The sequence below is a fragment of the Dendropsophus ebraccatus genome, chromosome 4 (assembly GCF_027789765.1).
Source record: "Dendropsophus ebraccatus isolate aDenEbr1 chromosome 4, aDenEbr1.pat, whole genome shotgun sequence".
NCBI classification, from domain to species: domain Eukaryota; kingdom Metazoa; phylum Chordata; class Amphibia; order Anura; family Hylidae; genus Dendropsophus; species Dendropsophus ebraccatus.
The window spans coordinates 58,661,840-58,676,460 of record NC_091457.1 but is presented as its reverse complement, the minus strand read 5'-3'; the positions used below and the strand labels follow the sequence as shown (position 1 = coordinate 58,676,460).

At 41.6% G+C, this 14,621-nt stretch overlaps 1 protein-coding gene across 2 annotated transcripts in view; it reads left to right on the top strand.

Moving 5' to 3' along the window:
• Positions 1 to 14,621, top strand: part of CHD9 (chromodomain helicase DNA binding protein 9) — a 138,940-nt gene that overhangs the window by 111,901 nt on the left and 12,418 nt on the right. For both annotated transcript variants that reach the window (XM_069965928.1, XM_069965927.1), the window contains exons 19-32: positions 754 to 933; positions 1,080 to 1,190; positions 2,951 to 3,147; positions 4,700 to 4,899; positions 5,894 to 6,053; positions 6,175 to 6,264; positions 6,383 to 6,486; positions 8,245 to 8,362; positions 8,444 to 8,501; positions 9,193 to 9,235; positions 9,517 to 9,736; positions 10,713 to 10,915; positions 11,089 to 11,958; positions 14,447 to 14,607. In XM_069965928.1, coding sequence (XP_069822029.1) covers positions 754 to 933; positions 1,080 to 1,190; positions 2,951 to 3,147; positions 4,700 to 4,899; positions 5,894 to 6,053; positions 6,175 to 6,264; positions 6,383 to 6,486; positions 8,245 to 8,362; positions 8,444 to 8,501; positions 9,193 to 9,235; positions 9,517 to 9,736; positions 10,713 to 10,915; positions 11,089 to 11,958; positions 14,447 to 14,607 — 2,715 coding nt within the window. The remainder of the gene's footprint in view (positions 1 to 753; positions 934 to 1,079; positions 1,191 to 2,950; positions 3,148 to 4,699; positions 4,900 to 5,893; positions 6,054 to 6,174; positions 6,265 to 6,382; positions 6,487 to 8,244; positions 8,363 to 8,443; positions 8,502 to 9,192; positions 9,236 to 9,516; positions 9,737 to 10,712; positions 10,916 to 11,088; positions 11,959 to 14,446; positions 14,608 to 14,621) is intronic.

Here is a 14,621-nt window from a genome sequence, read left to right as displayed (position 1 = left end):
GTCACAGCAGTAAAGCAGAGACTGCCTCTTTTCAGCAGCTGTATTTCAGGTTAATTTTTACCTGCTGGAGCTCCCCCTAGGGGCCATCAGTGGTAAATATGAAAAATTAGATCAGTAATTTTTCATATTTCCTTACATGTAAAAAATATAAATAACACATATAAATTAACCAAAAACAACAACAAATGTAATTTTAACACTTTCTATTTTTTTTTTTTTTCTTTGTGACACATTCCCTTTAAGTGGAAACTGCTGTAAAGTGATCAGTACAGCATTGCAGACAGTAGCAGCTCCCTGTGGAATAACCTCTTCAAAAGGTCACAGAGCATGCTGAGTAATGCTTCACTTCAATGCTTAATTTCAAGGGGGCAGACTCGTGTCTATTGTCCCCTATGTCCATGAGGCTTTCTGTAAAGCATTTCACTAAATGCTGTTAAAAACAGCTCAGCCAAGATGGCAGCCCCCATAACAATGAACAAAAAATAAAATAATTACAGAACCAGATTACAATAAAAGATCAGCTTTTAATATCTGATTCTGATCAGTAAAGAAAATGTCGGTGATACTGTACATTCATTTACATGACAGTTCCAGATATTATAATGTTAACTTATATAGTGCCAATGAATTCCACAGCACTTTACATAACAGACAATCAGGCATACTATGACAAGAGGAATGAGGGCCCTCCAAGCATAAGCTTACAATCTATGCACTAAAAATATTCATATGGTAATTTCCCTGCATGGACAGATTCAGCAACTCTCGAAGAAAGAGATAGAAGACCTTCTCAGGCGGGGTGCATATGGAGCAATCATGGATGAGGAGGATGAAGGCTCAAAGTTTTGTGAGGAAGACATTGACCAAATCCTTCAGAGGAGGACAAAGACCATCACTATAGAGTCTGAGGGAAGAGGGTCTACATTTGCCAAGGTATGCAGTAGGTGCAGTATCTACAAGATATGTCTATGGTGTGCTTTGTTCTGTGCTATTGCTATTGTACAATGCTATTATAGTATGTTTGCCTTACATGGAGCCGCAAATAGCTGAGGTGCTATGATCTGATTTCCCTCTTCCAGGCTAGTTTTGTTGCTTCTGGTAACAGAACTGACATCTCACTGGATGATCCAAACTTCTGGCAGAAATGGGCTAAAAAGGCTGAAATTGACATAGATTCAATGAGCGGCAGAGTAAGTATGTTCTTTTATGCTATGTTCTAGTATTTAGCAGTTGTGCTTCCACACAAAACGTAAGATCACAATACATTATATCAATTGATGTAATACAGACAGCACTGGACGCTGAATAGTCATATGTTGCCATCTCAGTCTAATGACCAAATCCAGTTATGGCTGATGTCTGGAGAATGCATAGTGCCGACTGTTACCAATTGATTATTGGACTAATAGTCTGTTTACATAGACAGATTTTTTGAAGCCAAAGCCAGGAATGGATTTGAAAAGAGGAGACATCTCAATCTTTGCTTTATGACCTGTTCCTGGATTTGGCTTTAAAATCTGTCATTCTTTGTTCCATGTGAAAAGCTTCACATTCAGCATTAAGCATGATCCATATGGAGCAGATAAACAGACTTGTGAGGAACAAGGCTATGTTCACACTTTGTATGACACCGGCCATTCCTTGACCCTGCCGAGTCACGGAGCGGCCGATGTTGGAAACCAGTCTGATTACCTTTACCGCTGCTGCATTATGATGCGGGCGCATCAATGCGCGCCCTCATCCGAATTCCCTACTGCACACAATGCACGCTCCATTGTGAGCACTGACAGGGTTTTCTGCGGCTGCTATTCACTGACTAGCGGCCACAGAAAACTGACGTCAGTTTCTCGCTGGGCCGCTAGGGATCCCGGCCGGAGTGTATACCATGTGTATACACTCCGGCCGGGATTCCATTGAAGGCAGCACTACGTAAGCTACGTAGTAATCACAGCCGTTGTTGCAAATTGGCAACAACAGCTGTGATTATTATGTAGCTCACGTAGTGTGAACATAGCCTAAACCTGTATAAGGTTTATTGATTGCAATTCATCCTGAAGGGCGTATCTTCAGATGCCAAAAAGGGTTAAGGGTGGGAGAAAAAAGTGAAAAGACACATACTCACCTGCTGCTTATCACCACCTGTGTTGTCCTGATGGTGCTGTTTGCTTCTGCCAAGTGTTTTCTGCTCTCCTCTGGACACACAGGAAATGCCTGCTCAGCTAATCGCTGAAATTAGAGGTGACCTGTTTCAGCCAGTAATGGGCATATCCTGTGTCGAAAGAAGGACTGGAAGTACTCAGCAACAAAAACTGGCACCGGCAGGGATTGGCAACAAGTGAGTGAGGGATTGGCAACAAGTGATTTTTTTTTCTAACCTCCCAATCAAATGTAAAATTAATTCTCCAGAACACCACTTTAACCCTGGACTTATTATGAGTATGGAAGGCAACATTTGATCACTAAGGACCAGTTCACACTGAGTAAATTGAGTGGAATTCCGCCTTCCTCAGTGTCATACAGTCTGTCTATGGGAGGGCTCATGCGACTCTGCTCTCCTCCGCTCGAGAAATTGACATGTCAATTCTTTGAGCGGTGGGCCGCCTAGAGCGGAGGTGTGCCAAATTTACTCAGTGTGAACTGGCCCTAAGTATCTACAGATACATACTGTGTCTATAAAATATGACACTGACTGCACCTTTGGTTTCTGTCGGGTCATTTTACATAATACTTGACCTTACTACTAGAGTTATGGCCATCTCTAGTGTTATGGAATAAAGAAATGATTTACCTTTCAGTACTAAGAAATCAGTTTTACAGCCCATATTCTAGTTCTAAATAAATAGTAAAAGTAAACTTAAACTGAACAGAAGACACTTAGGGACCTACATGAGACTAGAACATCGAAATAGTTAAAATGAGATATCCAGCTATGCTTTATGTCCGTCTGCAGAACAGCCTTGTCATTGATACACCGAGGATTCGCAAACAAACACGACCCTTCAGTGCAACCAAGGATGAACTTGCAGAGCTATCTGAGGCAGAAAGTGAAGGCGATGATAAACCCAAGCTTAGAAGGCCATATGATCGTCTAAATGGATATGGCAGAACTGAATGTTTCCGAGTTGAGAAGAACCTTTTGGTTTATGGGTAAGAGTTCCATATAAAAAAAAAAATCACTGTTATAATATGTGTGCTTAATTTTTGCACAAAACATGAACTGTGAAGAGATCTAGCAGTGTTCCTGTATTTGTATACTCCTTTAAAATTGAATTATTTCCCCATGTCTGCAGCTCTGAGCATGATGTAGAGCTAATAGCTGATAGGGAGATAAAAGAATTGATATCTGTCTCTTAGCTGATGGCTGTTTGCAAAGTTATAAAATCATGTTTTCCTTCCAAGCTCCAGAGGTGTAGACACCAAGCTGAGTTGTAGCATGCATACTGCCCTGCATGATTGATAAACAAGGCCTTTAGCTCTGAGTCTTGTACATCCTGCAGGGAGGGGGTGGAGGGGGTAGGAGTCATGTACGCTTCCAGCTTGAAAGAAAAACATGATTTTATAATTCTACAAACAGCCATCAGCTAAGAGGCAGGTATCATTTGTTTTATCTCCCTCTCTGTCTGCAGCTTTGAACATTATATGGAGCTGATAGATTCTATGTAATAATATGGATCAAACGTTAGCACTTTGGCCTATAGTACCTGGGGCTGATGGTAGAAACAAGTATTTTTATCCTAGTGGACACCGTTATAGACAAGGAGATAGAAAGTCACATCTTGCTGATTCAGGAGTGGTTCTTTCTCCCCACCTTTCATGATTGTAAAGCAAGTAAGCGATAGTAGGGACATACCACATGTCTTCCATGCAATGGAAGATACATGCAGGCCCGCTTCTGCCATGAGGCGGAATGAGCCTTCCACCTCAGGCGGCAGAATTTGCGGTCCGGCAGGGGGCGGCATTATGTCCCCCCGCTGTCATTTTTGTTAAGTATCACTTAACAAAAATGACAGCGGCCGCTCACCTGTCCCGTCGCCCGCGCTCTCCACATCCCGTCAGGTCCCGCGATGTCACCCTGCAGCTGTCACGGACCTCCAGGCTGTGGTGAGTGCCCGGGGTCGGTGGGGGACGCGCTGGGGTGATCGGGTCGCGCGGGACCGCCCCGCGCGACCCGATCACCCCACTCACTCACCACAGCCTGGAGGTCCGTGACAGCTGCAGGGTGACATCGCGGGACCTGACGGGATGTGGAGACAGCAGAGATCGCGGGCCGGCTGCGGTGTGGGACAGGTGAGTAGATGGCTGCTGCTGCGGCGGGGGGGTAGGTTGGGTGGGATTTGGTTCGGGGGGATGCCGGCTATCACTCGGGGCGGCCGCCTGAGGCTTGCCTCAGGCGGCAGAAACCCTTGAATCGGCCCTGGATACATGCAATGTATATACCCTTTAGCCTCTGGGTGCTGTAGCAGATGCTATGGCTGTTACTACTTTAGGTGACTGTAATTTGTTCCTTACAGTAACATTAGGACCAGATAAGTCATGCTGCAATGTGAAGGGGTACCTGTTCTGGATTTTTGGGGTATGTCCTGGATTACAGTCAGGTCCTCTGACAAAGCCAGTTGCAGTGCAGAATGGAGTAGAGAAATTAGAGAATGAAACTGACATATTATTATACTGGACTTTTATTGTCTGGGGTTTGTTCTAGGTGGGGAAGGTGGAGAGACATATTATCACATGGCCGCTTTAAGAGACAGCTAAATGAGCAGGATGTGGAAATAATCTGCCGCGCATTGCTGGCTTATTGCCTGGTGCACTATAGAGGAGACGAGAAGATCAAGAGCTTCATCTGGGACCTCATCACTCCAACAGAAGATGGGAGGACCCGCGAGTTGCAGAATCATCTGGGTATGTCATTTGCCACGGTGCTCCCGAAATCTGAATAATGAAAAAAAAAAATCTCTAAAACAAATCATGTTTATATTAGATGACAGGTTATCCTTGCAAATCTGTGATAAACCTCCGGAATAGTGAGGAAATTCTGCAAGGGTTGTGTTGGATATTTTGTTCATACTTACCTGGAAATTGGATGTCAGTTGTTGTCATTGAGGAATCTGTGCTATCAGGGGATCCTTTAAAGAATATAGAGACATTTTTACCATACCGGTTTTGTATTTGAAGATTACATGATACTATTCTTTACAAAATGATGTATAACTATTTTTTTGAATGTGATGGAAATGCCAATGACTTTCAAGTCTTCCTAAAAAAGTAGATCTTTAATCCTAATGTTCATAAATATAATTTCCTCTATCATGGCCTTACTTCATCTACAAGGTAGGTGCCCAAAGATATCCTTGTAGCTCTACTGCCTCAGTGGCTATACTGTAAACTGTGTCCATAATGGGATGCCATGGATTAGGTCATGGTTTTGGATAGCTTCATATAATATTACTACTTTTTTTTTTGCTACATGGGTTTTCGGACCTCACCATAGAAGTTATGCCTTAGCTTCCTATTACAAATAATAGAATGCAGCATTTGGAGCGGAATTCCCACACATTGGATTATGAGTGGACTCCAAACTGAACTCCACATGAAATTCCACTGTGTTAACAGAACCTTATTGGTGTATGTACATTACAGGTAATGTGAATGCTTGGGATCACTGTATGGGAGAATCTGCTATAATGTCAATTATTTTATATTGACCCTAAGTTGCAGTTTGTTTTATACTTCAGAGCTACATACATTATTCTACAGCTGTTACACCCGAATTCTCTGTAATCTCTTTCTTCCAGATAGCTTCTATTCTCACCATGTTCTTTCATTATGTCAGCCAAATTTAGAAAGATTCTGCTAGAAGTACAGATCTAGATAAACTGTATATTACATACTTTAGGTTTATCTGCTCCAGTACCAAGAGGCAGGAAGGGGAAGAAGGTGAAGACCCAAGCTAGCACCTTTGACATTCACAAGGCTGAATGGTTGCGAAAGTATAACCCAGAACATCTTCTCCAAGACGATGGGTATAAAAAGCACTTAAAGCATCACTGTAACAAGTAAGAGATTGCTTCATTGCCATCTATAAGCTTTTGCTTGTGGAATTCCCTGTCCCCTGAATGAAGGCTATATACTCCTCAGGCCATTTCAGATAGCCAGATGTGTTCCTTCTTCTTTCAGGGTGTTACTCAGAGTGAGAATGTTGTACTATCTCAAGCAAGAAGTCATTGGGGCCCATAGCAAAAGTGTTCTTGAAGGAGTGGATGTCAGGTAACTGTTCTTGCTGGGTTTGTTTTTTAGTGTTGTATTCTGTATGGTATTGTTCTGGATAGTTTTTTATATTATTGTCAAATTTATTATATTGGTATATTGTTTGTTTGCTTTTTAGTGAAATTGATCTTTCGATTCCTGAGCCAGATCACTCAGAATTACCAGTGGATTGGTGGGACGCAGATGCAGACAAGTCACTCTTGATTGGCGTATACAAACATGGTGGGTAGAGAAAGTGCCCGATGTTTGAAATGTGCCTTGTTTAATCAGACTGTGACAAGCAAATAGAACTAATGCAGTCTTTACTATATTGTGCGTTTACTTTCTTTAAAGCGGACCTGTCCGCAGGATTGTGGTGTAATAACTAAGACCAGGGTTATAGGGGGCTTTTCTACCTGATACCTGTAGGGGAACGGGTGTGTGTAATTTACATACTGTATGACATTAAAAGAGCTACATTTTAGTGGAGGGAGACAGTTGGCAAAACAGAGGCATGTCCAGATTCTGGTGGAATACTCTGGATAGGCCATCAACTGATGATTGGTGTGGTGGTGCCAATACCCACACTACGCAATGAATGGGAGTGGAAGCAGTCGCCAGGCCTCATCGGAATAGGCTATCTGTAGTATTTGCTTAGAAAAACCCTTTAAGTTAACATCTTCAATGGAATTTGATGTGTTTAAGTTTACTTGATTGCTATTAGTTTTAATCTGGAAAAGGGTGAAATTTGTTAACCAAATCTACCCCTACTTATAGCTGTAAGGCAGATGTTATAGGGATACTCCACCTTTTTTTCTTTAAAATTTTTCTATTAACAATATTCAGTGTTTCAGTACTTATCAGCTGCTGTATATCCTGCAGTAAGTGGTGTATTCTTTCCAGTCTGGAGAGCAGAGGAGGTTTACTATGGGGGTTTGATACTGCTGAGAGCAGAGAGCACTGTGCCAGACTACACACTTCCTGCAGAACATACAGCAGATAATAAGTACTGGAAGACTGGAGATTTTAAGATAGAAGTAATTTACAAATCTATATAATTTTCTGACATCAGTTAATTTGTAAGTATTTTTTTTTCCACTGAAGTGTCCCCTAAGGCAGGTCAAACCGTGCCAAATGTATTAATAAGACAATAGACATATTTAAGGTATTTCAGGTTTAGATTAACACATCAAATTCCATTGTTAATAAATCTCAACTTACAGTATATCTCCTTGGTTTATTGTAAGATGGAAATTGCCCAGTAGAGTTGTAATAGTCTTTCCAGTTTATAGCAGTCGATAATCTTCATGCACGTCAACCATAACAGTGTCATGAGCGCCATTGTTATGGGAATGATAATTATCACATTTTAAGGGAAACTAATAGCAGAAGAAACTAATCCGCGTATCTGCTTTTATGGCCTTATAGGTCACGGACAGTATACTACCAGTGTACCTGTATTATCCTCTTGGGCTGTTTTTTATGTAATATTAGTTGTATTCATATGCATGTGATGGCGTTTGGAGCACTGGGGTGTTATTTTACCACTTGGTGCCTGCCCACCGCCTGCTCATGAATACCTATCTGCCTCTTTGCAGTGATGAGTGTCTTGGATCTGCAGATCGCAAGGATGGGGAAAATGGGCAAATGAATAAAAAGAAAGATTACACAACATCCCAGTGGAGGAGGATAATAAATGTATAATAAAGGTACACTGGTAGTCAGTGTCCCCTGACCTATGAAACCATAACAGCAGGCTAGAGTTTTCTAACCTGCTTTCAGTCCTCTTCAGCTATGGTATGATCAACATTTCAATACCACAATATCACTATTGAAAATAGATCCGCCATCGCTGTCATGGCTCCATTAATGTCTGTGAATTGCAGAAACAGCCTATATTATTAGGGAACTGGTAATGATGCAGATCCCAGTGGTTTATATAACAATTGTAGAAAGTAGTCATGTTATTTATGTACAGAATCACTTATCTTTTCTTCTCAGGGTATGAAAAGTACAACACCATCCGGGCAGACCCAGCTCTTTGTTTTCTTGAAAGAGCTGGAAAGCCAGATGAAAAAGCTGTGGCAGCAGAACAGAGAGCCAATGATTACATGGATGGGTAGGCCCACTATAGTTACTGTATTGCATGTTTTACTGACAGACCATGTATAATAATGCTCTATTATATTATTTCATACAGTGATGTTGAAGATCCAGAGTACAAGCCTGCCCCTGCGCTGTTCAAAGATGATATGGAAGTAAGGAAGACAAATGCTTGCATTGTACAGTTTAAGTATAAAAAAATGTATGAGATGTCAAAAGTTTTGATCTGTCAGGGTGCTGAGACTAGATATAGACTAGATATAGCCAGGGAAGCTCAGCTGAGTGTTTCTCTCCCCACGCTTTCTGTAGAGAGGAGAGAGATGGAGAGAGAAGCATTTAAATGAGCTTCTCTCTGCTTATTCTAGAGATTGGTAGAGATTTTTCTATAGCAAGTCCTGTCCATATGACATACTGCCATATTATGTACTACAGATTTATCATACTTTATTTTAAGGTAACTGGTAGTTTTACCTGTAAAATACCTTACATATATTGGTAAGCCTTAATAACTGCACCAGTTTGCAATAAAACCTAATGTTTTATCCCTTTTAACTTCTTGCTAGTAGATTACTCCGTGAGGTTCTGTTCACACTTTTCTATTCCCTAAGATATAGGTCAGCCTGTAGCCCCTCCAGCTGCTGGTATGCCAATGTTTACTGGTCCCACATGTGCTAAAAGGACACGCTCGCGTACACTTGGTGCATGTGGACATGTTCAGCATCTGCCTTGGGCCCCAGCATCACAATAAGTAGTATGAACAGAGCCTAGGACAAGTACAATTTTAACATGATGGTATAAAAAGCTGATTTTTAGTTTTACTGCATTTCTCTTTTTCTATTCTCGTAGGATGATGCATCCTCTCCTGGTGACCTGGTGATAGCAGATGGAGGTAAGAAATTGGTGTCTGTGTTTTCCCATAATTCTAACCACAATGGTCATTTCTCCACCATCTTAAAGTAATGAAGCCTTTTAGAATGTTATAGACTTGAAGGGATTTAGGGGATTTTTTTTTATTGCCGGACTACTTGTGCCAATCAGCTGTTTGCCGAAGCTTTACACCCACATACACATGGAACAGAAGCAGGCAGTTGTGTAGTGGCTGTGCAGGGTTACTGCATTTGATCCAATGTCTGGATATTGAAACCATATAAAAATTTCTCATCTTTCTAGATGGGCAGGTGCTTGAAGGAGACAAAGGCTACTGGCCCACCCAGTCGGCACTAACCACACGTCTACGCCGACTTATAACAACATTCCAACGCACTACTAAATTTAGGCAGGTTCAGCAAATCCAACCCATATTTCCTGTTCATGCAACTGTGACACAAACACCTTATGAAGATGTCTCCCTGAATCCAAAAGTAGCCGCAAAAATTGAAAGGCAACAAAGGTTGGTGGAGTATTCGATTTCTTCTTCTTTCATCTATATTTGTGAAGCAGAATGCTGTCTTGTTTTAGGTGATGGCTTATTTTTTGTGGTTTCAAAAATCTTTTAAGGTTAGTTTTATTTAGTATTTTATATCCCAGTGTATTTTTAGACAAAGCTGGAACAGAACCCTGCGGCATAGAGACGGACGCTTATCTTAAAATAACTGTGCTGTTAGATGTTACACTGAGACTAGATCTTAGGGTATAAAAACCTTATAAATAATGAATAGTTTTCAGCTTGTGTTTGAAACATTGCAGAAGATGTTGTAGCTGTTGTTTTCAGTGATCTCTAGTACCAAGAAACCATACAGCAGATCAGCACCTTATACAGACTGCAAAATCCTAAATCACTGTTGTTTTTTCAGAAAATCCAAATCTAAACTACATTTAAAGGGGTACTCCAGAGAGTAACGATTTTACTAATACATTGCTATATTAAAGTTATATTACTTTGTAATATAACTTTATTGAAATAAGTGTGCATATTTTTTATTTATACATCAGTTATGTTGAGTGGCAAAATTAAGGTGCAATACTAGGCTCTCTGATGCCAACAACCTACAGAACTGCAGGGCTGTCCAAGCCCTGAATCCCACTCTCCTGCACTCCTCACAGCACTAGTGATACAGAGCAGCAGGGGAAGCTGGCTGTCAGTATTGCTCCGTGCATGGCAGCCTCTGCAGAGCAAGCAGTGACTGCTATTGCTATTACCGCTTACTGTGTAGGGGCTGCCATGCACAAAGCAATACTGAAAGGAGCTCTTCCCTCTTACAAAGCGATGTCTTAACCAAAAAATCATTGTTTTCCAATGAGGAAATTAAGGAAATTCTTTGTGGTAAAGTCCCTTGAATTTCTTAGTCAATCCCTTGGTATTAAAGTGACCCCAGATTTATCAGACCTAATGTGACAAAACTAATGTGCTTGCCTGTTCTTTATAGATGGACCCGAAGGGAAGAAGCTGACTTTTATCGGGTAGTTTCCACTTTTGGAGTGGTGTTTGACCCAGGAAGAGGGCAGTTTGATTGGACCAAGTTTCGAGCTATGGCAAGACTCCATAAGAAGACAGATGAGAGCCTTGAAAAGTACCTTTATGCCTTTATAGCAATGTGCCGAAGGGTGTGCCGATTGCCTTCTAAAGAAGGTATGTGTATAGAGTAAGCTCTGCAGAGACGTGCGCTGGAATCACTCTGAAGATTATTACAATAGTTTGGCAATACCAATATAGGTTGTAGTAATATTTGTAATGTTATATCCATGCTTTCCTGATTTTAGAGAATAGTAATGAACACAGTCTTTTTTTTTTTTGGTTATCAGACCTAGCGGACTCATCCATCTCGATCCAGCCAATAACAGAAGAGCGAGCCTCCAGGACCTTGTATCGCATTGAGCTTCTGAGGAAAATCCGTGAGCAGGCTATCCACCATCCTCAGCTGTTTGAGCGCCTTAAGCTCTGCCAACCAAACCCAGATTTACCAGTGTGGTGGGAATGTGGGAAACATGATAGGGATTTATTAATTGGAGCTGCTAAGCATGGTGTAAGCAGAACTGATTATCACATTCTGCGGGATCCAGAACTTTCTTTTATGACATCTCAGAAAAATTATAACCAGAATAAAGGGACCCCCTCTACTCCGCTCTCAGCCCCACAGAGCCAGCTGCTATTATCTGCATCACCTCTTACTCCTCAGTCTAGGACACAAGATCTAAAAGCGAGCCCTAATCATGAGGTTAAAGTGAAAGACGAAGATATAAAGGATGAAAACCCTCTACCAGCGGTAGAGTCTGTGAAACTTAAGGCTGAGGCAGTAAGTCCCATTAATGGTCCATTGTCTTTTCCTGGAGAGCATAAGTCAGTTGCTAAGCCTGACACAGACAGGCGTATGGTGGCAGCAAGGACTGAGCCGCTAACACCTAATCTAACTTCCAAGAAGCCGAGAATCAGCAAACGTGGCTCAGGCTCCAGTTCAGACTCTGATTCTGACTCCAACCGATCTTCGTGCTCATCCAGATCTTCCTCCTCATCATCTTCCTCCTCCTCTTCTTGCTCACGCTCAGGATCCAGCTCTTCCTCCTCTTCTTCCTCTTCATGTTCCTCATCATCCTCATCGTCTTCCTCCTCCTCTTCATCTTCATCGTCTTCTTCTGAGGACAGTGACAGCGATGACGGGGATGGACAAAAATGTGGTATGTGCAATGGTCAAATGTTATTATTCTTATATTACACTAGACAGGTTTTCTTTTATTTCTAGAACTTATTGGTAATGCATTTTATTTTCAGCCCAATTTTAGTAAACCAGAAGAAATATGTCACAAGGCATTTGGTGTGCATGATAAATGGGATGACCCTTTCTAATAGCCTGTGGTTCTTTGGTTTGTTTGTAGTGTACAGGTGTACTTCTGCTATTATCTAGCCTGATTTATAGAGGCATCATATTATTCCAAATCTCTATCTATCAGTATGTTAATGTATACAGACATACGTAATAGTAACTATTCAGCACAAGGATGAAATTGATGTGGATGGTGAACTGGTTCCATGTTCTTATGTCATGAGAAACTGGCTGACATGCAACTGCAAGGCCTTGGTTCTGTTAATAAAAACATCCGGGGGCCAGGGGGATAGATAGCATATTGGTTATACAGTATAAAATACACACAATGCTCCTCTGAAACATTGAGGGGATTTATCAAGACCAGTTTATCTGTACATTGGTCTTATCTAAACCCTTCCCCCATGCCCCACATCTTTCAGTAAATCCAGCAAATCTGAGGCTGCCATGCAGGGGTGTAGCTAATGTCCCTTGGGCCCTGGTGCAAGAGTTCAACTTGCCCCCCCCCTTTCTCGACCAAGCAATGCGATAGATAGATAGATAGATAGATAGATAGATAGATAGATAGATATGAGATAGATAGGAAATAGATAGATAATAGATAGATAGGAAATAGATAGATAATAGATAGGAAATAGATAGATGATAGATAGATGATAGATAGATATATCTATACCAGTACCAGTATATAGGAAGGAAATATTATCACCATACATATTACCGCCATACTGTTACAGACCAAATCCCGTATACTGACCAATATTACCAATAATACCAGTATACAAGGGGCAAATATTACCACCACACCACAACCACTACCATCACCTCCATATTGTTACTGACCAAATCCTGTATACTAAATCCAATAAAACACATTACCAGATAACAAGTAACACAATAACACCACCACATACTAACGCTACCACATACTGACTAACACCACCGCTGCTACTGAATAAGATCTACTGTACACAGATCACTATCACCTCATCCAGTCATATAGAGTTCGACCCAGCTCTTCACACTTTCTCTACACCATATAAATTACAGTGCAGTTATATCCAGTGACTCACAGGGGACGTCTTCTGTGATTTGAGTTTTTCCCTTTTCATCTTCTTCTCCAACTGCCCTGGGTCATTTTGAGAACTTCTCCAAGCCACAAATTCACAGAATCTGCCAGACAAACATATTAGGCTCCTCACTCTGGCACCATCCTCATCTCTCTACAAACTGCAGATCTGTATTGGCCCCTTTACACTCTCAGTTAGTGGGTAGGCTGACTCTATCTGATCCCCCTTATAGTATGTGCCCCCCACTGTGTAGAGATGACCCCTTGCTCAGTCTTCCATAGAGATGGCCCCATGTGCATCTCCTTGAGAGCCTCTCTCTGTGTAGTCCCCCTTATAGTAGATGCCCCCCCCCTCTGTGTAGTCCCCCTTTCAGATTGCCCGCTTGTAGATGCACCCCTCTGTGTAGTGTCTCTTCTTATAGACTGCCCATCTCTGTGTATTCCCCCTTATAGATGCCTCCTCTGTGTAGTCCCCCTTACAGATGCCCCCTGTGTTGTCCCCCTCTGCCCCTCTTTTAGATGGCCCCCTGTGTTGGCCCCCTTATGTTGCCACAGGCCCCCCTCGCTGGCGGGCCGGGTCGCAGCCACTGCTGCCATGCGAAATCTATGTTAGCTCTAAGCTGGCTTAGATTTTCACCATAATTGCATGCCCCTTGCCCACCCATCAGGCTAGCAGGGCAGAGATCAGCAAAAAGTTGCATTTCTGTGCAAACCAGCCGAACTGCACAAAATTGAGCAACTTTTCCAAAGTTCGCCAGACGTATACATGATAACCTTCATTGTGTGCAGCTGTCATATAGTATCAGGGTGCCTCACTTGTTATTCAGGATACAGGGGACATTGGTTGACTAGTTGGTTTATATATATATATATATATATATATATATATATATATATATATATATATATATATATATCTTATATCCTTTGTAGATATGTAATGGAAGACACACTTGGTACATTAAGATACCCAGCTTTGCAAGGCCCCTAAAAGGCAAATCTGTCAGGGACTTTGAAGGGATATAAGGAATAATAATATTTGCCTTTATGGAACCTTGGCAAGCTGGATGGCTTACCTTCTAATAGAGGATACAATTGTTTGTGTAAATACTGCCAACTTGGCATGCAATCATAGCACTGTGGCAACAGCATACTGTTTGAGCAACCAGTATGATTGTTTCTACTGTGAGGTATGAACAACTGGTGCCACTATGTGTTATATTGCTATAGTGTAGGTTCTGCTTGTAATATTGCTGGTTTATATTCCCTACAGAGCGAGTGTCCCATGTGAAGGCCTATGATGAAGAAAGTGTGGCCTCTATGAGCACTCTACAGGATGAAACTCAGGACAGCTTCCAGCTAGATATTGGAACTCCAAACTCTAACTATCTTATACAAGGAGGATATATGTTTGCTGCTGCCCATTGGCCTAAGGTGACTGATACATT